Consider the following 25,334-nt stretch of genomic DNA (forward strand, 5'->3'; position numbering starts at 1 on the left):
TTCACCGACTTGATCATCCAACGTAATAAGTTGTTCATATGGGCCTTGGAAACTTGTGTAGACCATAAATCTGACACCACTTGACAGCAGGTTAAGCACCATGGGCATAGGAATCCCATTGGCCATAATGTTCCCCGGAGTGGTTGACATGGTAGTATTAACACAAGTGTTGTTAACAGGGCAGGACGACCCCTGTGATCTTTCAGACATGGTGTTTGGTGACACAAATATTCCCTGTGTTAACCGCAGAGATTGACTGGTTCTGTTGTTGGTCTTAGGCTGTTTTTTTTCTATTGGCTGGTAATGTTGTAGGTCTTCAACTGAGCTCTCTTATTGGCTGACTGTGCTGTGACAGTTAGGGTGCACTGTGATTGGCTGGCTCTGCTGTGGGTGTTAAGCTGCTGAACGCACCCATTTGGGTTTAGATAATTTAGCAATCGGCCGAGCCCCTCTCATGTTTCCCTCTCCTGAAAGCCTATCAGGGGTGTAAGGTAGCTTTCTCAAAGGCTCGATTTAGCCCTGCATTCATTATTTATGCGGTGCTCCGGCTCCTCTCCTGCACTCAAGTGCTGCTGTGCTGCCCCCTGCAGGTCGGAGGATTGAAAGACCACTACCTCTTCTCCCACTGTGGGACACAGAGGAGAGCTTTCTTCCCCAGCCAAGCCTGGCACAGCCTCATAACTGCGGACACAGAGGTAAGGGGAGCCTGCCTCCGCAAGTCACTGAGCACCTGGTAATCACACTTGCGGGTTTGAAGCACGGGTATGAGTTACGCTACCTGAGTCAGTCAATGCCCTGAACACACCCAGCTGAATCAGTAGCCTTCCCTGCAAAAAATGACTGGCTTATCAAGTGTTTTAATCTTGTGATAAATCATGTATTATTTAGCTGACACTTTTATCCAAAGTGACTTACAGTTCATTAGACTAGGCAGGGGACGTCATGTACCTTAGCCACTGGGCCTTAAGGCTTAATTTTTGATTCTTGATTATTTCTTTTTTTTATCTCGAGGAGAAAATATTAGCTTGCTTTAAGTTAATGTTTACTTTACATATTTTCTTATTCCTTTGGCAAATCTTGAAATGAGTGAAACTGTCTTACCTCTTTGACAATTATATATATATTTTTAAGCAGAAAAATAAAAGATCAAAGGTCAGTATTACTGATAACAGGGATCTCTTCTTCTTCGGTTACAGTTAAACTAAAGGTTGCTTTTTAAATTGCAGTGCATTAAATTTATTTAGCAGACGCTTTTTATCCAAAGTGACGTACAATAAGTGCATACCAAAGGTCATAGTAACTTTAAGGTACAGTTTGCCAGAAGGATCAGCTGTCTACAGCCATGAACATCATGTTTAGTTCACATGGTACATATAGGCTAAGTAAGTAGGTATGGTGTGTCAGACTTGAAGCAAGGCATGGTACAATAGACATGGTAAACAAATAGAGCATCAAGGTGGATACAAATTCAACACAACAGTACTTGGTGAAGATACAAAGTACAACAAGAGAGACACAGTATATATGGTGTTGTGAAATATGCAGTGACGTTTGTAAGATGAGATGGTGAAGATGATGCTGTGTGATTGAATAATTCAGGATGGAGAAGGTGTTCACACCCTGTTCTCCGTGTTGTGTGAGGGGAGGAGGAGCCTGCTTCTATAAGCGTGTGATGCAGGAGCCACGTTCCGGATGATCGGACCTGGACAATATCACACCTGGAATGTGATGATGAAAAAAGCCTCACTTTTAAACCCCAACACGCCTTTAATTTGTGATGTGCACACGTGACGTGATGTGAAAGAACAGACAATGCTTCAATGTTCCTCTGTGTCACAGGATCCAGAGAGGATCGAAATGTCTGTCTGTGTGCTTTTTCACGTGTGTATATCAGAACTGGACTTCTCAGCTGTTTCTGATTATTCAGGAAACAGGTGAAAGTCTGCGCTTTAACCTCATACTCATTGTTTAATTTCAAATCCAATGTGGTGGAGAACAGACTGCAGTGTACATACTTAATGAATGGGCAGAGGGGGTGTTAAATGGGGGGCACTGGTTCACTTCCTGTTTCTTGGCAGGTGCAGTGGGTCCAGCAGCAGGTTCTGAAGAGGAGGGTTAAACGGCAATGCAAAGCTGCTGGCCAAAGCACCGCCCCCTATGCTCCCTCCTCTTATATGAACATCGCTGGGGCCTGGGGGCGGGGCTACACTGGGAGGGGTGTCGTGGTCACCATTTTGGACGATGGCATTGAGAGAAATCACAGTGATCTGGTGGAGAATTACGTATGTACCCCAAATATTATATTTACTGGTTCTCACTCTGGCATGAGAACCCTTGTGTATGCTGGCGTTCTGTCCAACCACGACTGAAACCCATGAAATTACGTAATTGACTATATTTTTCTTAATTCGACACTTAGTCTTTAAATGTCATCTGAAGCATGTGCTCTCTTCTAGCATAGAGTGTCTGAAATAGCTGTGGAAATTTTATGGAAATTTGCTTTAGATACATAAATCAATTGACACCAATTGCTTCATCAATTTTACCACATTATGACTCAGTGTAAGATTTAATCACCATCCTTTGTCACTTTTTTGACATGCCCCCCTTTTTTCCCACTTTGTACCTATAACTTTTTTGCTATGATTACAGTTCTTTACAATTGCTAACAATTCACTTTTTCAAAACTCTTCATACAACTCTCTGCACCAACATGCAGCTTGGCACAACAGTTCATCTCATTCACAAAATGATTTAAAAAACTACCAAACCACTGCAAACATGTCTAAAAGGAAAAGCACCAGCACTAGATTTTTTTGGTCAATCATAGAACAATGATCTAATAAACACTAAAAACCAGTGGCATTTCAGTAGATGCACTATTTCAGCAATTTTCAAATTAGACTGTAGAAATTTTTTGGTGGTTCTGACAGAACTTTTGTAAAAGCAATGGAAAAAACCCATTCAGTTTGGTGCACATACAGTGCACTTCTACAAATTCTGTGAAAGGTTCTAAAAAAGTAAACTTTTTGTATCAAAAAATGCTTGTTTGAAATTTTTTTTAAACTGAAACAAACCTACAGTATGTTCTAATTATATCTCTTTTTTGTACAGTATTCTGTTTTTTCTTCATCGGATCCACTCTGTTCTACTGTTTCCAGTATTCCCTTTATTTAAAACCACAAAAATTTTGAAACATGTATCAAGTATTTCTAACTGCAATATTGAAGTATCTTGTGCGTGGCGATCTAATCAAATATTCCAATAGTTTATTTCACAATAAATGAGTTACTTGAACCAATGAGTTTGGAAATGCAATATTTCTTCAAAGATATGAATGCACAATACATATTTTTAACAGGCGAACAGGCTGTGTTACAAGTGCTTACCATTTTGAGTCTTGTGTCTAAGGTTTTGAAAAGCTTGTAAAAATGTGTAATCAGTCAAGAGATCTGCTGAGGCGCATAGAGGGTGTGTGAAGAGCATGTAGACAATGTGTAGAAGGCATGAAGGCCATGTATTGATTGTGTAAAGCCCATGTTGAGGATGTGATCATGTAAAGGGCTTGTAGAAGATGAGTAGAGGGCATAGCTCTTAATCTCTGTCTTGCAGGATGCTGAGGCTAGCTTTGATGTCATCGGACATTACCGTGATCCAATGCCCCCATACGATTCCAGCAAAGACGACAAGTAAATCTGGTCCCAGAACATTCACATCCCCTGTGCCTACAGTCTTCTCTATCTAGAATATTCAATATCTAGAGCCTTCTGTTTCCAGAGTCTTCTGTATCTAGAGTGCTGTATTTAGAGCCTTCTGTATCTAAAGTCGTCTATATGTAGAGCCTCTGTATCTAGAGTCTTCTGTATCTAGAGTGTGCTGTGTCTCCAGTCTTCTGTCCTTAGAGCTTCCTGTCCACACTGACTTCATTTACATTCCCTGCTCATTTGGAATATTCTGGAATTCTTATACACATGCAAAGTATACCGTACTTCCATTATCTGACACTGATATGATAACACATAAGCTGTGCATAGTGTGAAGCAGAGTTCAGTGTGCATATCAAGCACCCACTGCAGAATGGTGAAGTCATCCTTGGAGGAAGAAACTGAACTATTCAGATCCTTCAGTTGGCCATTGGCTGTCAGCTCAGTTAGATCATCATATATTTTGCTGATTTCTTGTGATTTGAAGCTTATAGCAGACCTAGCCGCCAGTACATTGGCATGAGCGTCTCTTAGTCAGAATTCTGGAATATTCTAATAGTGAATTATCAGGCTGCATGCGCACAGTCAGTGACCCCTGCTCTGGTAGTGTAATATCAGGCTGCATGCGCAGTCAGTGACCCCTGCTCTGGTAGTGTAATATCAGGCTGCATGCACACAGTCAGTGACCCCTGCTCTGGTAGTGTAATATCAGGCTGCATGCGCACAGTCAGTGACCCCTGCTCTGGTAGTGTAATATCAGGCTGCATGCGCACAGTCAGTGACCCCTGCTCTGGTAGTGTAATATCAGGCTGCATGCGCACAGTCAGTGACCCCTGCTCTGGTAGTGTAATATCAGGCTGCATGCGCACAGTCAGTGACCCCTGCTCTGGTAGTGTAATATCAGGCTGCATGCGCACAGTCAGTGACCCCTGCTCTGGTAGTGTAATATCAGGCTGCATGCGCACAGTCAGTGACCCCTGCTCTGGTAGTGTAATATCAGGCTGCATGCACACAGTCAGTGACCCCTGCTCTGGTAGATTCTGGCTGCACTGCGCAGTGTAATGGACTCTTTTTTGGGTCTTCCTAAGACACGGGACGCAATGTGCTGGGATAGTGGCTGCCTCAGCCAACAGCTCCGTGTGTGGTGTCGGAGTCGCCTTCAATGCCAAAATCGGGGGTAAGCACAGCCACAGTGATGAGGATGAGGACGGTGATGAAGATTCTGGTAATGATGATGAGGATGATGATGCTGGTAATGATTCTGATGATGATAATGGAAGATGATGATAGTGGCACTGGTGACTATGATGATGAAGATGATGGTAATTGTGATGATGATGAAGATGATGGTAATGGTGAATGATGCTGTTTATTCCTATATTTGTGTGGTGCGGTGTTATATTTACGATAATAGTCCTTATCTTTGTTGTACTGAGAGCAGTTGAAATTGTACTTCCCTCTAGGGTCTTTCAGTGCACTTATCCCTGGTTATGGGTATGCACTTTGCACTTTGTTGTGTGTCACTCTGGATAAGAGCGTCTGCCAAATGCCATTCATGTAATGTAATATAATGTAATGTGATGGTGATGAAGATGATGGTAATGGTGATGATGATGATGATGATGGTGATGGTAATGCTGATGGTTCTGAGGCTGATACTTGTGTGTGCGCGTGTATGTGTGTGTGTATGTGCGTGCGTGTTTGTGCATGCGTATGTGTGTGTGCGTGTGTGTGCGTGTGAGTGTGTATATATATGTGTGTATATGTGTGTGTGTGTGTGTGTATATGTGTGTGTGCATGCGTGTGTGTATGTGGTGTGTGTGCGTGTGTGTGTGTATGTGTGTGTGTGTGCGTGTGTGTGTATGTGTGTGTGTGCGCGTGCGTGCGTGCGTGTGTGTGGTGTGTGTGCATGTGCGTGTGCGTGCGTGTGTGTGTGTGTGTATGTGGTGTGTGTGTGTATGGTGTGTGTGTGTGTGTATGTGTGTGTGCGCGTGTGTGCGTGCGTGCGTGTGTGTGTGTATGTGGTGTGTGTGTGCGTGTGTGCGTGCATGTGTGTGTGTATGTGGTGTGTGTGTGTGTGTGCGTGTGTGCGTGCGTGCATGTGTGTGTGTATGCGGTGTTTGTGTGTATATGTGTGTGTGTGTTTGTGTGTATGTGTGTGTGTGTGGTGTGTGTGTGTGTATGTGTGTGTGTTTGTGTGTATGTGTGTGTGTGTATGTGGTGTGTGTGTGTGTATGTGTGTATGTTTGTGTGTTTATGTGTGTGTGTGTGTGTGTGTGTATGTGTGTGTGTGTATGTGGTGTGTGTGTGTGTATGTTGCAGGGGTGCGTGTGTTGGACACAGTGGGTGTGACGGATGTGGAGGAGGCGTGGGCCCTGAGCCTGCAGCCGCAGCACGTGGACGTGTACACTGCCAGCTGGGGGCCGGACGATGACGGCCGGACTGTGGATGGCCCCGGCCCCCTTGCCCGTCTGGCCCTGGAAACCGGCATTCGACTGGTGGGCCTGCACTGTGGACTCTCTTATTAGCAATGCAGTGCCGTGTGTTTAATGTGTGTGTTTGTACGGAATGTGTGTTGTGTGTTGTGTGTTGGTCATTGTTTTGGAGTCAAATACTTTTTTGTGCTTGATTGATCTTTCCTGGTGCAATTTTGCCAACCAAGAAGAGGTTTGCACTTGAGAGTTGAGAGTATTTCATAGGCTGTTGAGAGTATTTCACCAGACTCGCTCAGTAATGCTTAGAAAAGTTTTTGACTCCAAAACAATTCTGTGTTTGACCCAGATCTGGTTGTGGTCTCTCTCTCTCACTCCCTTTCTCTTTCTTCTCTCTCTCCCCATGTTTTAACTGGATGTACGCATAGCCTTCCAACAGTGCTCTCTCCTGTCCTCTCTCTCTTTCTCTCTCTCACTCCCTTTCTCTCTCTCCTCTCTCTTCCCCCACAGGGCAGGAAGGGACAGGGCTCCATATTTGTGTGGGCGTCGGGTAACGGAGGGCGGAGCCTGGATCACTGCTCATGTGATGGCTACACCAGCAGCATCTACACCATCTCTGTGGGCAGCACCACCGAGCCAGGTATCAGCACTACCCAGCCAGGTATCAGCACCACCCAGCGGGACAGCAGCAGCACCCAGCCGGACAGCAGCAGGCCCTGGTACCTGGAGGAATGCGCCTCGACCCTCTGCACCACCTACAGCAGTGCAACAGGACACCATGGCAAGATCGTGAGTCACTAACACGCGCACACACACACACACACACACACATACACACATAACTGCACACACATACACACACACACGTACACATAATCACACACATAACCACACACACATGCATACACACACATACACACACACGTAACCGTACACACACATACACTCATGCACACTCGAAAACATACATATGCACACACGCACATAACCGCACACACACGCACACACGCACATACACACTAATACACACACACACACACGCATACACACACACATACATACACACAACTACACTATCAAACACACACGTAGAAAAAAGATAACACACACATACACATACACAAAGTCACAGTGTGTGTGTGTCCGTTGGCAGGTGACCTCTGACCTGCAGCAGGGCTGTACAGGTGGCCTCTCTGCCTCCATTGCCGCTGGGATCATCGCCCTCACCCTGGAAGCCAAGTAATCCACCAGTCCACAAATATGCAATACCTGTTTTACCTCTGTTCGGGTGTAGGCATAGCCCTTTCAGTCTGAATGGGAAGACAGTTAGTAGGAATGTAGCTATAGGTTAGCATTAGGAGGAATGTAGCTATAGGTTAACCTTACACAGGTTATGTATGTGTTTGTCTACGTGTGTGTGCATATGTGTGTATGTATATATGTATGTGCAGTTATGTAGGAATATAGCTATAGGTTAGCATTAGTAGAAATGTAGCTATAGGTTAACAGTATGAATAGAGCTATGGCTAGCATTAGCATGAATAGCACTGTGGGTTAACATTAGTATGAATAGAGCTATGGGTTAGCATTAGTATGAATAAAGCTGTGGGCTAGCATTAGTATGAACAGAGCTATGGGCTAGCATTAGTATGAATAGAGCTATGGGTTAGCATTAGTATGAATAGAGCTATGGGTTAACGTTAGTATGAACAGAACTATGGGTTAGCATTGGTATGAATAGAGCTATGGAATAGCATTAGTATGAATAGAGCTATGGGACAGCATTAGTATGAATAGAGATATGGGTTAGCATTGGCAGAAGTGGGTGGCAGGTGAGCAGGTGAATGTTTAGTTTCTCTATCCCTTCAGTCCTGGGCTGAGCTGGAGGGATGTTCAGCACATCATCGTGAGGACGTCCCGTCCTGCTCACCTGAGTGCACCCGACTGGCACACCAACAGTGCCGGATACCACGGTATTTTACGCTACTGCCACCCTCACACAGATACCAGAATTTACTGTGCAGTGCTTTTTATGTAAATACATTTTTAAGGGAAATATGCACAAATTTGAAGGGGAAGGGTATTTGCCTTGTCATAACTATTTAAAAAGAATGCTTTCAGAATTCAGTGTCATAGTGTCTATTGATGTGTGCAGTCACCTGTATGGGTTTGTGTGTGTTTTAGTCAGTCACGTGTATGGGTTTGGGTTGATGGATGTTGTGTGTTGTAGTCAGTCACCTGTATGGGTTTGGGTTGATGGTTGTTGTGTGTTGTAGTCAGTCATCTGTATGGGTTTGGGTTGATGGATGTTGTGTGTTGTAGTCGGTCAACTGTATGGGTTTGGGTTGATGGATGTTGTGTGTTTTAGTCAGTCACCTGTATGGGTTTGGGTTGATGGATGTTGTGTGTTGTAGTCGGTCACCTGTATGGGTTTGGGTTGATGGATGTTGTGTATTGTAGTCGGTCACCTGTATGGGTTTGGGTTGATGGTTGTTGTGTGTTGTAGTCAGTCATCTGTATGGGTTTGGGTTGATGGATGTTGTGTGTTGTAGTCGGTCAACTGTATGGGTTTGGGTTGATGGATGTTGTGTGTTTTAGTCAGTCACCTGTATGGGGTTGGGTTGATGGATGTTGTGTGTTGTAGTCAGTCATCTGTATGGGTTTGGGTTGATGGATGTTGTGTGTTGTAGTCAGTCATCTGTATGGGTTTGGGTTGATGGATGTTGTGTGTTGTAGTCGGTCACCTGTATGGGTTTGGGTTGATGGATGTTGTGTGTTGTAGTCAGTCACCTGTATGGGTTTGGGTTGATGGATGTTGTGTGTTGTAGTCAGTCACCTGTATGGGTTTGGGTTGATGGATGTTGTGTGTTTTAGTCAGTCACCTGTATGGGTTTGGGTTGATGGATTTTGTGTGTTTTAGTCAGTCACCTGTATGGGTTTGGGTTGATGGATGTTGTGTGTTGTAGTCAGTCATCTGTATGGGTTTGGGTTGATGGATGTTGTTTGTTTTAGTCAGTCACCTGTATGGGCTTGGGTTGATGGATGTTGTGTGTTGTAGTCAGTCACCTGTATGGGTTTGGGTTGATGGATGTTGTATGTTGTAGTCAGTCACCTGTATGGGTTTGGGTTGATGGATGGTGTGTGTTTTAGTCAGTCACCTGTATGGGTTTGGGTTGATGGATGTTGTGTGTTGTAGTCAGTCATCTGTATGGGTTTGGGTTGATGGATGTTGTGTGTTGTAGTCAGTCACCTGTATGGGTTTGGGTTGATGGATGTTGTGTGTTGTAGTCGGTCACCTGTATGGGTTTGGGTTGATGGATGTTGTGTGTTGTCGTCGGTCACCTGTATGGGTTTGGGTTGATGGATGTTGTGTGTTGTAGTCGGTCACCTGTATGGGTTTGGGTTGATGGATGTTGTGTGTTGTAGTCGGTCACCTGTATGGGTTTGGGTTGATGGATGTTGTGTGTTGTCGTCGGTCACCTGTATGGGTTTGGGTTGATGGATGTTGTGTGTTGTAGTCGGTCACCTGTATGGGTTTGGGTTGATGGATGTTGTGTGTTGTAGTCGGTCACCTGTATGGGTTTGGGTTGATGGATGTTGTGTGTTGTAGTCGGTCACCTGTATGGGTTTGGGTTGATGGATGTTGTGTGTTTTAGTCAGTCACCTGTATGGGTTTGGGTTGATGGATGTTGTGTGTTGTAGCCAGTCATCTGTATGGGTTTGGGTCGATGGATGTTCTGTGTTTTAGTCAGTCACCTGTATGGGTTTGGGTTGATGGATGTTGTGTGTTGTAGTCGGTCATCTGTATGGGTTTGGGTTGATGGATGTTGTGTGTTGTAGTCGGTCATCTGTATGGGTTTGGGTTGATGGATGTTGTGTGTTGTAGTCGGTCACCTGTATGGGTTTGGGTTGATGGATGTTGTGTGTTGTAGTCAGTCACCTGTATGGGTTTGGGTTGATGGATGTTGTGTGTTGTAGTCAGTCATCTGTATGGGTTTGGGTTGATGGATGTTGTGTGTTGTAGTCGGTCACCTGTATGGGTTTGGGTTGATGGATGTTGTGTGTTGTAGTCAGTCACCTGTATGGGTTTGGGTTTGGGTTGATGGATGTTGTGTGTTGTAGTCGGTCACCTGTATGGGTTTGGGTTGATGGATGTTGTGTGTTGTAGTCGGTCACCTGTATGGGTTTTGGTTGATGGATGTTGTGTGTTGTAGTCGGTCATCTGTATGGGTTTGGGTTGATGGATGTTGTGTGTTGTAGTCGGTCATCTGTATGGGTTTGGGTTGATAGATGTTGTGTGTTGTAGTCAGTCACCTGTATGGGTTTGGGTTGATGGTTGTTGTGTGTTGTAGTCAGTCATCTGTATGGGTTTGGGTTGATGGATGTTGTGTGTTTTAGTCAGTCACCTGTATGGGTTTGGGTTGATGGATGTTGTGTGTTGTAGTCGGTCATCTGTATGGGTTTGGGTTGATGGATGTTGTGTGTTGGAGTCGGTCATTTGTATGGGTTTGGGTTGATAGATGTTGTGTGTTGTAGTCGGTCACCTGTATGGGTTTGGGTTGATGGATGTTGTGTGTTGTAGTCGGTCACCTGTATGGGTTTGGGTTGATGGATGTTGTGTGTTTTAGTCAGTCACCTGTATGGGTTTGGGTTGATGGATGTTGTATGTTGTAGTCAGTCACCTGTATGGGTTTGGGTTGATGGATGGTGTGTGTTTTAGTCAGTCACCTGTATGGGTTTGGGTTGATGGATGGTGTGTGTTTTAGTCAGTCACCTGTATGGGTTTGGGTTGATGGATGTTGTGTGTTGTAGTCAGTCACCTGTATGGGTTTGGGTTGATGGATGTTGTGTGTTGTAGTCGGTCACCTGTATGGGTTTGGGTTGATGGATGTTGTGTGTTGTAGTCGGTCACCTGTATGGGTTTGGGTTGATGGATGTTGTGTGTTGTCGTCGGTCACCTGTATGGGTTTGGGTTGATGGATGTTGTGTGTTGTAGTCGGTCACCTGTATGGGTTTGGGTTGATGGATGTTGTGTGTTGTAGTCGGTCACCTGTATGGGTTTGGGTTGATGGATGTTGTGTGTTGTAGTCGGTCACCTGTATGGGTTTGGGTTGATGGATGTTGTGTGTTTTAGTCAGTCACCTGTATGGGTTTGGGTTGATGGATGTTGTGTGTTGTAGCCAGTCATCTGTATGGGTTTGGGTCGATGGATGTTCTGTGTTTTAGTCAGTCACCTGTATGGGTTTGGGTTGATGGATGTTGTGTGTTGTAGTCGGTCATCTGTATGGGTTTGGGTTGATGGATGTTGTGTGTTGTAGTCGGTCATCTGTATGGGTTTGGGTTGATGGATGTTGTGTGTTGTAGTCGGTCACCTGTATGGGTTTGGGTTGATGGATGTTGTGTGTTGTAGTCAGTCACCTGTATGGGTTTGGGTTGATGGATGTTGTGTGTTGTAGTCAGTCATCTGTATGGGTTTGGGTTGATGGATGTTGTGTGTTGTAGTCGGTCACCTGTATGGGTTTGGGTTGATGGATGTTGTGTGTTGTAGTCAGTCACCTGTATGGGTTTGGGTTTGGGTTGATGGATGTTGTGTGTTGTAGTCGGTCACCTGTATGGGTTTGGGTTGATGGATGTTGTGTGTTGTAGTCGGTCACCTGTATGGGTTTTGGTTGATGGATGTTGTGTGTTGTAGTCGGTCATCTGTATGGGTTTGGGTTGATGGATGTTGTGTGTTGTAGTCGGTCATCTGTATGGGTTTGGGTTGATAGATGTTGTGTGTTGTAGTCAGTCACCTGTATGGGTTTGGGTTGATGGTTGTTGTGTGTTGTAGTCAGTCATCTGTATGGGTTTGGGTTGATGGATGTTGTGTGTTTTAGTCAGTCACCTGTATGGGTTTGGGTTGATGGATGTTGTGTGTTGTAGTCGGTCATCTGTATGGGTTTGGGTTGATGGATGTTGTGTGTTGGAGTCGGTCATTTGTATGGGTTTGGGTTGATAGATGTTGTGTGTTGTAGTCGGTCACCTGTATGGGTTTGGGTTGATGGATGTTGTGTGTTGTAGTCGGTCACCTGTATGGGTTTGGGTTGATGGATGTTGTGTGTTTTAGTCAGTCACCTGTATGGGTTTGGGTTGATGGATGTTGTATGTTGTAGTCAGTCACCTGTATGGGTTTGGGTTGATGGATGGTGTGTGTTTTAGTCAGTCACCTGTATGGGTTTGGGTTGATGGATGTTGTGTGTTGTAGTCAGTCATCTGTATGGGTTTGGGTTGATGGATGTTGTGTGTTGTAGTCAGTCACCTGTATGGGTTTGGGTTGATGGATGTTGTGTGTTGTAGTCGGTCACCTGTATGGGTTTGGGTTGATGGATGTTGTGTGTTGTAGTCGGTCACCTGTATGGGTTTGGGTTGATGGATGTTGTGTGTTGTAGTCGGTCACCTGTATGGGTTTGGGTTGATGGATGTTGTGTGTTGTAGTCGGTCACCTGTATGGGTTTGGGTTGATGGATGTTGTGTGTTTTAGTCAGTCACCTGTATGGGTTTGGGTTGATGGATGTTGTGTGTTGTAGTCAGTCATCTGTATGGGTTTGGGTCGATGGATGTTGTGTGTTTTAGTCAGTCACCTGTATGGGTTTGGGTTGATGGATGTTGTGTGTTGTAGTCGGTCATCTGTATGGGTTTGGGTTGATGGATGTTGTGTGTTGTAGTCGGTCATCTGTATGGGTTTGGGTTGATGGATGTTGTGTGTTGTAGTCGGTCACCTGTATGGGTTTGGGTTGATGGATGTTGTGTGTTGTAGTCGGTCACCTGTATGGGTTTGGGTTGATGGATGTTGTGTGTTTTAGTCAGTCACCTGTATGGGTTTGGGTTGATGGATGTTGTGTGTTGTAGTCAGTCACCTATATGGGTTTGGGTTGATGGATGTTGTGTGTTGTAGTCGGTCACCTGTATGGGTTTGGGTTGATGGATGTTGTGTGTTTTAGTCAGTCACCTGTATGGGTTTGGGTTGATGGATGTTGTGTGTTGTAGTCAGTCACCTGTATGGGTTTGGGTTGATGGATGTTGTGTGTTTTAGTCAGTCACCTGTATGGGTTTGGGTTGATGGATTTTGTGTGTTTTAGTCAGTCACCTGTACGGGTTTGGGTTGATGGATGTTGTGTGTTGTAGTCAGTCATCTGTATGGGTTTGGGTTGATGGATGTTGTTTGTTTTAGTCAGTCACCTGTATGGGCTTGGGTTGATGGATGTTGTGTGTTGTAGTCAGTCACCTGTATGGGTTTGGGTTGATGGATGTTGTATGTTGTAGTCAGTCACCTGTATTGGTTTGGGTTGATGGATGTTGTGTGCTTTAGTCAGTCACCTGTATGGGTTTGGGTTGATGGATGTTGTGTGTTGTAGTCAGTCATCTGTATGGGTTTGGGTTGATGGATGTTGTGTGTTGTAGTCGGTCACCTGTATGGGTTTGGTTTGATGGATGTTGTGTGTTGTAGTCAGTCACCTGTATGGGTTTGGGTTGATGGATGTTGTGTTTTTTAGTCAGTCACCTGTATGGGTTTGGGTTGATGGATTTTGTGTGTTTTAGTCAGTCACCTGTATGGGTTTGGGTTGATGGATGTTGTGTGTTGTAGTCAGTCATCTGTATGGGTTTGGGTTGATGGATGTTGTTTGTTTTAGTCAGTCACCTGTATGGGCTTGGGTTGATGGATGTTGTGTGTTGTCGTCAGTCACCTGTATGGGTTTGGGTTGATGGATGTTGTATGTTGTAGTCAGTCACCTGTATGGGTTTGGGTTGATGGATGTTGTGTGTTTTAGTCAGTCACCTGTATGGGTTTGGGTTGATGGATGTTGTGTGTTGTAGTCAGTCATCTGTATGGGTTTGGGTTGATGGATGTTGTGTGTTTTAGTCAGTGACCTGTATGGGTTTGGGTTGATGGATGTTGTGTGTTGTAGTCAGTCACCTGTATGGGTTTGGGTTGATGGACGCTGAGGCAATGGTGAGGGAGGCAGAGAAATGGACGCTCGTTCCCGCCCAGCACACCTGTGTGGAGAACATAGACCGCCATGTCAGGTAAGCTCTACCCCCGCTACAGCTTCCACCAATCCCCCAGGGCCTCCCTGATTACATCATCTACCTATCACATTAAAGAAAGTCACCTTTTACAGTGAGACTGGTGCAGACACACATGCACCCCCGCATGCACAAGCACACACACACACACACACACACACACGCACATGCATACACATACACAAGCACACAAGTATGCATGCACTCCCCCACATGCACAAGCGCGCACGCACACACACACACACACACGCACAAGCACACACACACCCATATGCATATACATACAAATGCACAAGCACACACGTACACACGCACATACATACACTCTGTCTATAGATAAAAAACCTATGTGTGAAATGATGTGAACCCCTTTAATAGAGGTCTATATGCCCCAGGACAAGTGCAATATCCTGTTAATATACACCCAGTGAGCACTTTATTGAGTATTTATTAGACTTATTTTTTAGACTTATTATTTTTTGCCCTTCTTCCCTGACCTCTCTCATTAACAAGGTGTTTCTGTCTGCAGAACTGCTGCTCATTGGTTGTTTTGTTTCTTTTAGCAACATCATCTGCTAACTCTAGAGACTGTTGTGCATAAAAATCAGCAGTTTCTGAGATACTCAAACCACCCTGTCTTGCACCAATAATCATTCCATGGTCAAAGTCACTTCGATCACATTTATTCCCCATTCTTACATTTGGTCCGAAAAACAACTGAACCTCCTGACCATGTCTGCATGCTTTTATGCATTTTGTTGCTGCCACATTACATATTTGCATTAACAAGCTGGTGTATATGTGTATCTAACGTGCTCACTGAGTGTGCTTGTTACAAAAGGCCACAACAACAGGTATTCAAACACACATTACAATTTCAAGTTATAAGCCAGAAAATCAGGCATGATTACAGGCGATATGATGAAGAGCTACAACATTGGATGAAGATGCAACTGCCACGTGAAAGTGCTGGATGCCTGTGCCTGAGTTTAATCTAGGACTGTTGCAGTTGTAGTTGTATTTGTATTTATATTGTTATTGCATTTGTATTTATCTTGGTACTTTAGTTATTGATCAAATTACTTACTGACTGGGCCTACACATTTTCATGGCCGTACAACTGATTCTTTGTGAATTTGTCTTGCTAAAAACTGCTAAAGTAGATGAAACCACTTGTAGCTGGTTGACCAGTTCAGACCAACTCCCAGCTCAACGTGGGTTGACCAGCTCAGGCTATGTTTTGAAACAGCTAAACTTCCAACAGAAGCTACCAGCACTAGCTGTTTGACCAGCTCATACCAAGCTAGACCAGCTTATGACCAGCTCAATTTTCGACATTTTTTGGCATAGCTGGATTTTACAGCAGGGTAGTTTGTTCTAATGACCTTGGGATGGAATTTTTGTACGTGACTTCGGATAAAGGCATCTGCTGAATAAAATGTAATGTAGTGTAATGAGAATGTCCTGTCCTGTGCGAGTGTTTCACCCGGCCGGTTCTCCTGCAGGGCCATCCCTGCCCACGGTGTGCTAAGGGTGGGGCAGGATGCCACAGGCTGCCGCCATCTTCCTCTCCATCATGTCCGCTTCCTGGAGCACGTGGTGGTTAGAGCAACCATCACCCACCCCCACCGAGGACACCTGTCAATTAATCTCGTCTCTCCCTCGGGAACAAGGTCCCAGCTCCTCTCCAACAGGTAAATCCTCCATTCACCTGGCTTACAGGTAAATCCTCCTTTCACCTGGCTTACAGCTAAATCCTCCTTTCACCTGGCTTACAGGTAAATCCTCCTTTCACCTGGTTTACAGGTAAATCCTCCTTTCACCTGGCTTACAGGTAAATCCTCCTTTCACCTGGCTTACAGGTAAATCCTCCATTCACCTGGCTTACAGGTAAATCCTCCATTACACTTACACTCTCAGAAATGTTAAAATTACAAAAAAAAGTTAAGAGGAGAAGAGTAAGAGATTTCTGCAGATTTCTGCAAATTTCTGACCTGGGTCATTTACACAATTGTTTTGGATTCAAATACTTTTCTTTGCTCTACTGAACTTGTCTGGTGTCCTGGAACCTATGAAACTGTATGAAACAAAACTGCAAACACCCACCTTCCAGTCCATTTGCTCATTTGCACCAGGCAACATCAATCAATCGTCACATCTAATTATTGAGATATAACCCAAGTCTAGCATCATTAGCTGTTGTGCTGCCGGGATGTGTTGATTGGCCGGTTGGCCTGAGCAGACATTCTTTTTGGCTAATGTACACTCTCAGAAATAAAGTGACAGTGGAGGTACATTTTTGTTTTTCAAGGATCAAATTTCCCAAATATATCCTGAAATTACAGTAATATTCTATTTGAGTACAAATTAGTACATTTTCCAGGCAAAAAAGGTACAAATTAGTTACATATTGCTGGCTAGGGGTACAATTTTATGTACCTATATGGTACCGCCCCAGCAACCAGCATTTGTACATTTTTAGCCACTTTTCATCCATTTATTTCTGAAAGTGTATGTCTGCCTCTTCTACACCAGTGTTATTGGCTAATGTGTGTATGTCTGCCTCTTCTACACCAGTGTTATTGGCTAATGTGTGTATGTCTGCCTCTTCTACACCAGTGTTATTGGCTAATGTGTGTATGTCTGCCTCTTCTACACCAGTGTTATTGGCTAATGCGTGTATGTCTGCCTCTTCTACACCAGTGTTATTGGCTAATGCGTGTATGTCTGCCTCTTCTACACCAGTGTTATTGGCTAATGCGTGTATGTCTGCCTCTTCTACACCAGTGTTATTGGCTAATGTGTGTATTCCCCCCCTGCCCCACGCACGTGCCAGGCCACTGGACCGCTCCGCAGGGGGCTTCCAGGACTGGGAGTTCATGACGACGCATTGCTGGGGGGAGAGAGCAGCAGGGGAGTGGACCCTGGAGGTCCACCAGTCACCACGCCGACCCCGGCGCCAGAACGCAACAGGCACTTAACCCTTATCTCTGTAACTCGACCCCCACTCTCAACATGCATACTGAGACTTCTCATCTGCTTTCTTTGAGTTTTTTGCTAAATAAGACACAAATATTGCCAATTAGGTAAGACTCATTTCAAGATTTGCCAATAGAATAAGAACCTTTTACTTCCCGTGTGTGTGTACATCAAACAAACAGTAACTTAAAACGAGAAAAAAATAAAATCTTGAGAGAAAAAAATAAAATCTTGTAGTGCGTTCATTCAGCAATTTCACTTTAACAGTACTACTATATGATAATTTTTGATGTTACTAGTGCCAATGACCCAACTTCAAAAATGTTTTTTTTTAGTTAGTTCTCTCTTGATATGGCCTGTGATGGTATATTTCTTCTCTTTGTGAATATCAGGGGAATTGAAAGAATGGTCTCTAGTTCTTTATGGCACATCTGTGTTTCCATACTCCTCTGTGCGTGCCAAACAACCACGCTCTGCTGAGCTATTGGCTGATGATGAGCAAGACTACAGCGGTGAGAGTGAGATCATGACCACGCCCGCATCCCCTCCCCTTGTAATACAGCCACTCCCATCTCAATATAGCCCCTCCCTTCTCAATATAGCCCCTCCCCTCTCAATACAGCCCCTCCCCTCTCCGTATAACCCCTCCCCTTATAATAAAGCCCCTCCCCTCTCAATATAGCCACTCCCCTCTCAATATAACCACTCCCATCTCAATATAGCCCATCCCCTCTCAATATAGCCACTCCCCTCTCAATATAACCACTCCCATCTCAATATAGCCCCTCCCCTCTCAATATAGCCACTCCCCTCTCAATATAACCACTCCCATCTCAATACAACCCCTCCCCCTCAATATAGCCACTCCCCTCTCAATATAACCCCTCCCCTTTTGTGTGTTTGTGTGTGTGAGGCATTGGTGTTGAGAGCTGTGTGTGTGTGTGTGTGCGTGTGCATGTGCGTGTGCATGTGAGTGTGCATGTGTGTGTGTGTGTGTGTGCGTGTGCGTGTGCATGTGCGTGTGCGTGTGTGAGTGTGTGTGTGTGAGTGTGTGTGTGTGTGAGTGTGTGAGTGTGTGTGTGTGTGTGAGGTATTGGTATTTTGAAAGCTGTGTGTGTGTGTGAGTGTGTGAGTGTGTGTGTGTGTGTGTGTCTGTGAGGTATTGGTATTTTGAAAGCTGTGTGTGATCCTCTGTCAGGACCATGTGACCTGGAGTGTAATGCGTTTGGCTGTGAAGGACCAGGCGCCCATCAGTGTTTTGGCTGCTTACATCACTTCCTGAAGCACAGGAACAACACCAGGTTAGGACAATATGTACAATCATAACACTATACAAGTGGCTTATTATGAATCATAAGAGCAGGCGTGTAAAGGGAGGTTGACCCGGGTCCTTTTCTATGACCCCCCCCCCACGCAGGACCTGTGTGTCGGAGTGTCCCTCCGGGTTCTACGCAGACAGCAGGGGGCGCTGTAGGAAATGCTACTTCCTGTGCGCGGCATGCATGGGCAGCCGCAGAGACCAGTGCACTTCCTGTAAGGCGGGATACCACTCCCAGGAAGGAAGCAGCACCTGTGTGTCTGGCTGTGCACACGGATATTACCTAGGTAACGGCGCACATCCCTGCCGCAAGATCAAACAGGAATAAGGCCTGCACACTTCTCCAAAAGTGAGACACAATGCTGGTCTCACATTCTCACCACACCTGGGTCACATACATCACTGTTTTGGATTCAAGTACTTTTCTGTGCTTGATTGATCTTGCCTGGTGGGGCAAGTGGTTCAACCAAGAGGACCAGAAGGCAGGGTTTGCACTTTTTGAGAGTATTTCATAGGTTCCAATACACCAGGTAAAATCCAGGTATGACCATCTTGAATTTGCCAGCTACCCGCTGGTTCAAAACATAGCTTGAGCTGGTCAAACCATGTTGAGTGTGGAGTTGGTCTGATTATGCCCTGTCCTGCTATGAGGATGTATGAAAACCACCGGACATTACCATCTGGAAAAGCCCAGGCCTGTAGCTATAGTGTAACAGCCGTGGTAACAGCTGAGCAGAAAGGTGTCTGGATAATAAACTGTTTTTGTGTGTCTGTCATCCTGACTTTGCCCTGCAGATGGCAGTGTGTGCAGGAAATGCAGTGAAAACTGTGTGAAATGTACATCATCAGATACCTGTCTGGAATGTGCACCTGGCACAAGGTATGGAGACTCAGAGCACGGTTACTATTACCAGCAGATTACCTGCCATTGCTTTCTCTCCTATTCCTTCCTCATCCCTCTCTCCATCTCTCTCTCTGTCCGTGCTGCTGTCAGTCTGCAGGGTGGTGTGTGTGGCAGGAGCTGTGAGACGGGCAGCTTCTATAGCCGAGAGCGTAAGGAGTGTGAGCCCTGTGTTCGAGCGTGTGCTTCCTGCACAGGTAAGAGATGTGTGTGTGTGCTAGACCATGGAACATTGTGATGATGGAAAGTTCTAATGATGGAACAATGTGATAGTGGAATGTTCTGATGATAGAACATTGTGACAGTGGAATGCTCTAATGGTGGAACATTGTGATTGTGGAATGTTCTGATGATAGAACATTGTGATAGTGGAATGTTCTGATGATAGGAAACATTGTGATAGTGGAATGCTCTAATGATGGAACATTGTGATAATGGAATGTTCTGATGATGGAGCATTGTGATGGTGGAAAGTTCTGATGATGGAATGTTCTGATAATGGAAAGTTCTGTTCCAGACACAGGTGCGCACTGTTTAATGTAGTGAAGTAGGACAGGTGTGTTGTTTCCTCAGGTGCAGGTGAGGGGGAATGTACCACTTGTGCAGAGGGCTTCCTGTTGGAGGACCAGAAGTGTGTGCCCTCCTGCAGTGACGGATTCTACCCTGCAATTGACCTGGGTACCTGCAACAGGTCAGGCACTTCACATTTAAGGCAGTATGTAGGAAATCATTGGGATGTTAACGATGAGGTCAATATCACAAATGGTTTTGGCAACACTTTATAGCCTTTGTACGGCATAGCTACAGAGAGTCCAAAATACATTGTAAATGGAGTATTGATGAATCTTATTAAATTGAATGAGTTCCAGAAGAACAAGAGAGTTGACTGGGGCTACTAGTTCAACAGAATGCTATGCAGTGTGAATAAAACTTGCCACAAAATGGCCTTGCTCACAATAAATACGCATTATTGAGAATAATTAGGAAATGGTGGCTGTTATTATCAGGTGTGTGGCTGTAGTGGGTCAGACTGGCTGTGATGTTCTTCTCTCCAGGTGTGAGCCCAGCTGTCTGACCTGTGTGGGCCCCGGCACAGCCTGCAGCAGCTGTGTGAGTGGGCTCACTCTGCAGTCTGGGGCCTGCGTCCACAGCAGCGACTGCCGGCTCGGTGCGTTAGCTCCCCCTAGTGGCCGGAACCCAGTTTCACTGTTAAATTAACATTTAGAATTGTGATTTACACAAATGACATTGTTGCAAACAATCCATTCACACAGCTTGATATTTTATTTCAACAATTCAGGTTAAGCACCTTGCTCAGGAGCTCAATGGCAATGTGACCTGTGGCCTATGATCAGCACCGTAATTCTTACTTCCGTGCATGCGTTTACACTCTAGCCGTTTAGCAGCTTGTGTTGTTAATTTTACAGCTTGTGCTGTTGATGTTCTTCACATTTACAAAATCACTCGCTCATGTCTTACTGTTTAAATGGTGAAGAGCACACATCCAGGTCAAAACAGGAGCTTTTCTTGAGTACAATCTGTACCTGGTTTAATACATGACTTTTTACCGCAAAACATGCAGTAGGGCAGGGATACTCAAGGCTGGTAGTACTGCTGGTGTTCTTTTCTACACTACAGCTAATTGATAATTTGTTACTTAGCTGATGCTTTTATCCTAAGCGACTAACAGTTGATTAGACTAAGCAGGGGACAACTCCCCCGGAGCAATGCAGGGTTAAGGGCCTTGCTCAAGGGCCTTACTGAAGGGCCCAACGGCTGTGCGGATCTTATTGTGGCTACAGCGGGTATCGAACCACAAACCTTCCGTGTCCCAGTCATGTACCTTAGCCACTACGCTACAGGCTGCCCCCTAGATAGATAAATGCCACTGATTGGCAGTGAAGTTATACGCCAAGTGTAGTCCCAGGTGTAAATCCATTCTGAGGGTACTGAGATGGGTGCGTGGGGGGTTTGGACCCAAAATGCAATGCAAACGACTCAGAAACAATGCTGTAGTTAAGTCCCGTCAGGACTTTATTCAGGGAAACCCAGAGAGCAGTTTCGTAGTCGGTACACAGACATGACATGAAACTGAGCTTATATGCAGGTGTAGACAGGTGTAGACAATTAGTTTGAGAGCAGCAAGAGAATGGAAATCAGGTGTGGAGGATTGACAAGTTAACAAGGTAATTAGTAATCGTTAGTAATAAACCTATCCTGCCCTAGCATTAGTAAATTAGTAAATAACATGCACAAGAAACGTATGGTAACATGAACACATGATTAGAATGTTAGTATTACCCGATCCTGATCTAGCATTAGTAGGTTAGTAAATAGACAAGGGAAATTGAAACAATTAGGGTGTGAGTGACAGAAAGGGAGAGAGAAAGCAGGAATGCAAGGTTTGCAGAGACACGAAAAAGTGTATGCTAAATCAATGAACAGTACAACATAACATGGAACATAAATTGTGACATAACCAGTTTGCAAAACAATGACAATAAACTATATAACATGACATGGCAAGACTAACAATTAAATCGTAACAACTAAACCTGAAACATAACATGACATGAAACATAAAAACGTGGTGAGACTAGACTAACATAATACGTGACATGACAATAACATAACCAAGACAATAACTAAACATAAAACATGACATGACAAACATGAAACGTGACAGGTACGAATGAACACCAGCACTGCTGCCCTCCAGAGCCAGGGTTGAATTTCCCTACAGTGGCGTGTCATGACTACCTGTTGCTGACACGTATGTGCTTATCAGGGGAGTATCAGGATGAGTCTGGAGCGTGTCACCTGTGTGACGTCACCTGTCACCTGTGCAAAGGCCCGGAGACCTGGGACTGCCTCAGCTGCACACCTGGCAGGTGAGACTGCCAATCAACCAATCAATCGAATGAATTAATTCACTCAATCAGTCAGTAAATGATGGTGTGTCTGTAACAAGAGATGGTGGTGGTGTTGTTAATTATAAACCGTTCTAAAAACAATTCACAGAACTATTCTGATGGAGAATTTTGTTCTGATGCCGTGTGTTTTGATAATTCCATGAATGAGTCCGTAACAGAATGACCTTTGAAATGTTAAGTTTAAACTCGTTATTGGTCCGATCTCTCAGGGCGCTGGAGGAGGGGCGCTGTGACACAGGCTGTTCGCCCGGGCTGTACCCGTCAGGCGGGCAGTGCCACCCCTGTGACCTCACCTGTGGGGAGTGCTCTGGAGGTGGCCCAGAGAACTGCACTGCCTGCGGAACAGGTGAGGTACTGCCACCCTGTACCCAATCACCAATCACCTGCCACGCACCACCCCGGCACCAATCACCCCTATGTACGCTCTATGGCCCCTCCCACCCTCTCCAGTCCTCATGTACGCTCTATGGTCCCTCCCACCCTCTCCAGGCCCTATGTACGCTCTATGGTTCTCCCACCCTCTCCAGTCCCTATGTACGCTCTATGGTCCTCCCACCCTCTCCAGTCCCTATGTACGCTCTATGGTCCTCCCACCCTCTCCAGTCCCTATGTACGCTCTATGGTCCCTCCCACCCTCTCCAGTCCCTATGTACGCTCTATGGACCCTCTCCAGTCCCTATGTACGCTCTATGGTCCCTCCCACCCTCTCCAGTCCCTATGTACGCTCTATGGTTCTCCCACCCTCTCCAGTCCCTATGTATGCTCTATGGTCCCTCCCACCCTCTCCAGTCCCTATGTACGCTCTATGGTCCCTCCCACCCTCTCCAGTCCCTATGTACACTCTATGGTCCCTCCCACCCTCTCCAGTCCCTATGTATGCTCTACGGACCCTCTCCAGACCCTATGTACGCTCTATGGTCCCTTCCACCCTCTCCAGTCCCTATGTACGCTCTACGGACCCTCTCCAGTCCCTATGTATGCTCTATGGTCCCTCCCACCCTCACCAGTTCCTATGTATGCTCTATGGTTCCCCCCCTGACCCAGATCACGTCGGGGTGGAGCGGTTCCTTTTCCGCGGGCAGTGCGTGGACGCCTGCCCGGAGCATCACTTCCTGTCAGGGGGGCGGGGCTGCGACCCCTGCCCTGAGAACTGCAGGGTGTGCAGCGGCCCTGACTGGTGCCTGAGTTGTGACCCCTCCCACTCTCCCACCGATGGAGTCTGCTCTCCTCTGGAGTGTGGAGACGGTGAGTCCCATGATGCATAACTGCACTGGTACAGGGGTCTGTTCCACAAAGCAGGATTACTGAGTTAGCTGGATAACTAAGATAGCAGGATTACTGAGTTAGCTAGATAACTGAGTTAGCAGGATTACTGAGTTAGCTGGATAACTGCGTAAAACTTGGAGCAGCTGTCCTTACTTCGGTCCATGTTCCAGATTTGTGTGGGGTCTAGGTTTTACTCGGTGAAGTTAACTAGTAATCCTGCTTTGTAGAACAGGCCCCAGGTGTAGCAGCCTAGATTAATTAGGCTGAAGATATAGCCCATTATAGTTTGCATAAATATTCAATTCTTATTGATCAAGTGGGTGTTTGTGATTTACCTTTTTAGATACTCAGCATAATTAGATTAGATTAGATTCAATTTATTGCCTATTTATTTTAAATGCATCCTCTGCATTTGACCCATCCTAGTTACCTAGGCGCAGTGGACAGCCATTGTACGGCACCCGGGGACCAACTCCAGTTCTGAGGCCAGTGCCCGGGTCAAGGGCAAGTACACCAAGGGGCAATTTAGACTCTCCAATTAACCTAACCTGAATGTGTTTGGACTGTGGGAGGAAACTGGAGTACCCAGAGGAAACCCACGCAGGCACGGGGAGAACTCCACACAGAGATGCCCTGGGAGAACTCCACACAGAGAGGCCCTGGGAGAACTCCGTACAGAGAGGCCCTGGGAGAACTCCACACAGAGAGGCCCGGGGAGAACTCCATACAGAGAGGCCCTGGGAGAACTCCACACAGAGAGGCCCGGGGAGAACTCCGCACAGAGAGGCCCTGGGAGAACTCCACACAGAGAGGCCTGGGGAGAACTCCACACAGAGAGGCCCGGGGAGAACAGGACTGGCTATGAAGCAGTTCTGACTAAATGTTCCCATAACCATTCAACATGAATGCAAAACACCATGTGTGTCAGGAACAAGGCAGAGAGAACCAAACACAGACTCAGGGATGACATGAAGAAAACAGAGGGAAGATCCAAAACGTAATCCAAAAGCAGGCAATGGTCCTTATCCAGGCAGACAGGTACATGTGGGGCAGGCAGAGTAATTGTGAAAACAGGTACATTTCCAAAATCTCGCCAGAAGACCATGTGGATCATAGTGAGTTTCCAGCAACTACTGTTTGAATATTCATTATGATTACACAATCAAAACCGTGTCAGCCTCTACTAAGCAGAGATCTGGGGGAGGGTCTCTCGGCCAACTGTCCTTTTTGGCTTTTCTGGAGTGGAAGCATGTGACTTAGGTCGTCATCACATCATCATTAATTCTACTTTCTTTCTATCTTTTTCCATCACTGCTGTAGCCCTGTGTAACCCCGCTCTCTCCCAGGGCAGGGTCTGCTACAGACCTGTGTAGTAACCCCCTGCTCTCTCCCCAGGGCAGGGTCTGCTGTAGCCCTGTGTACCCCGTTATCTCCCCAGGGCAGGGTCTGCTGTGTAACCCCGCTCTCTCCCAGGACAGGGTCTGCTGTAGCCCTGTGTAACCCCTGCTCTCTCCCAGGACAGGGTCTGCTGTAGCCCTGTGTACCCCGTTATCTCCCCAGGACAGGGTCTGCTGTAGCCCTGTGTAACCCCTGCTCTCTCCCAGGACAGGGTCTGCTACAGCCCTGTGTAACCCACTGCTCTCTCCCCAGGGGAGGTGGAGGACCCAGAGTACGGCGACTGTATGGTGTGTGAGGAGGGCTGCAGGAAGTGTGTACTGTGTAAGCCCCGCCTCTCTC

The 25,334-nt window shown here is 45.8% G+C and overlaps 1 protein-coding gene across 1 annotated transcript in view; it reads left to right on the top strand.

Moving 5' to 3' along the window:
* Window positions 1-25,334, top strand: part of LOC133141538 (proprotein convertase subtilisin/kexin type 5-like) — a 41,238-nt gene that overhangs the window by 2,597 nt on the left and 13,307 nt on the right. The window contains exons 3-24 of the mRNA XM_061262105.1: window positions 591-695; window positions 2,079-2,282; window positions 3,613-3,689; window positions 4,793-4,881; window positions 6,027-6,202; window positions 6,647-6,925; window positions 7,290-7,375; window positions 8,006-8,109; window positions 14,083-14,200; window positions 15,706-15,894; window positions 17,037-17,173; window positions 17,572-17,691; window positions 18,378-18,480; window positions 18,597-18,790; window positions 19,293-19,377; window positions 19,492-19,595; window positions 19,972-20,089; window positions 20,454-20,566; window positions 22,187-22,289; window positions 22,541-22,677; window positions 23,376-23,576; window positions 25,248-25,316. Of these exons, the coding sequence (XP_061118089.1) occupies window positions 591-695; window positions 2,079-2,282; window positions 3,613-3,689; window positions 4,793-4,881; window positions 6,027-6,202; window positions 6,647-6,925; window positions 7,290-7,375; window positions 8,006-8,109; window positions 14,083-14,200; window positions 15,706-15,894; window positions 17,037-17,173; window positions 17,572-17,691; window positions 18,378-18,480; window positions 18,597-18,790; window positions 19,293-19,377; window positions 19,492-19,595; window positions 19,972-20,089; window positions 20,454-20,566; window positions 22,187-22,289; window positions 22,541-22,677; window positions 23,376-23,576; window positions 25,248-25,316 (2,911 nt within the window). The remainder of the gene's footprint in view (window positions 1-590; window positions 696-2,078; window positions 2,283-3,612; window positions 3,690-4,792; window positions 4,882-6,026; window positions 6,203-6,646; window positions 6,926-7,289; window positions 7,376-8,005; window positions 8,110-14,082; window positions 14,201-15,705; window positions 15,895-17,036; window positions 17,174-17,571; window positions 17,692-18,377; window positions 18,481-18,596; window positions 18,791-19,292; window positions 19,378-19,491; window positions 19,596-19,971; window positions 20,090-20,453; window positions 20,567-22,186; window positions 22,290-22,540; window positions 22,678-23,375; window positions 23,577-25,247; window positions 25,317-25,334) is intronic.

The sequence above is a fragment of the Conger conger genome, chromosome 12, assembly GCF_963514075.1.
Source record: "Conger conger chromosome 12, fConCon1.1, whole genome shotgun sequence".
Classification (NCBI taxonomy): domain Eukaryota; kingdom Metazoa; phylum Chordata; class Actinopteri; order Anguilliformes; family Congridae; genus Conger; species Conger conger.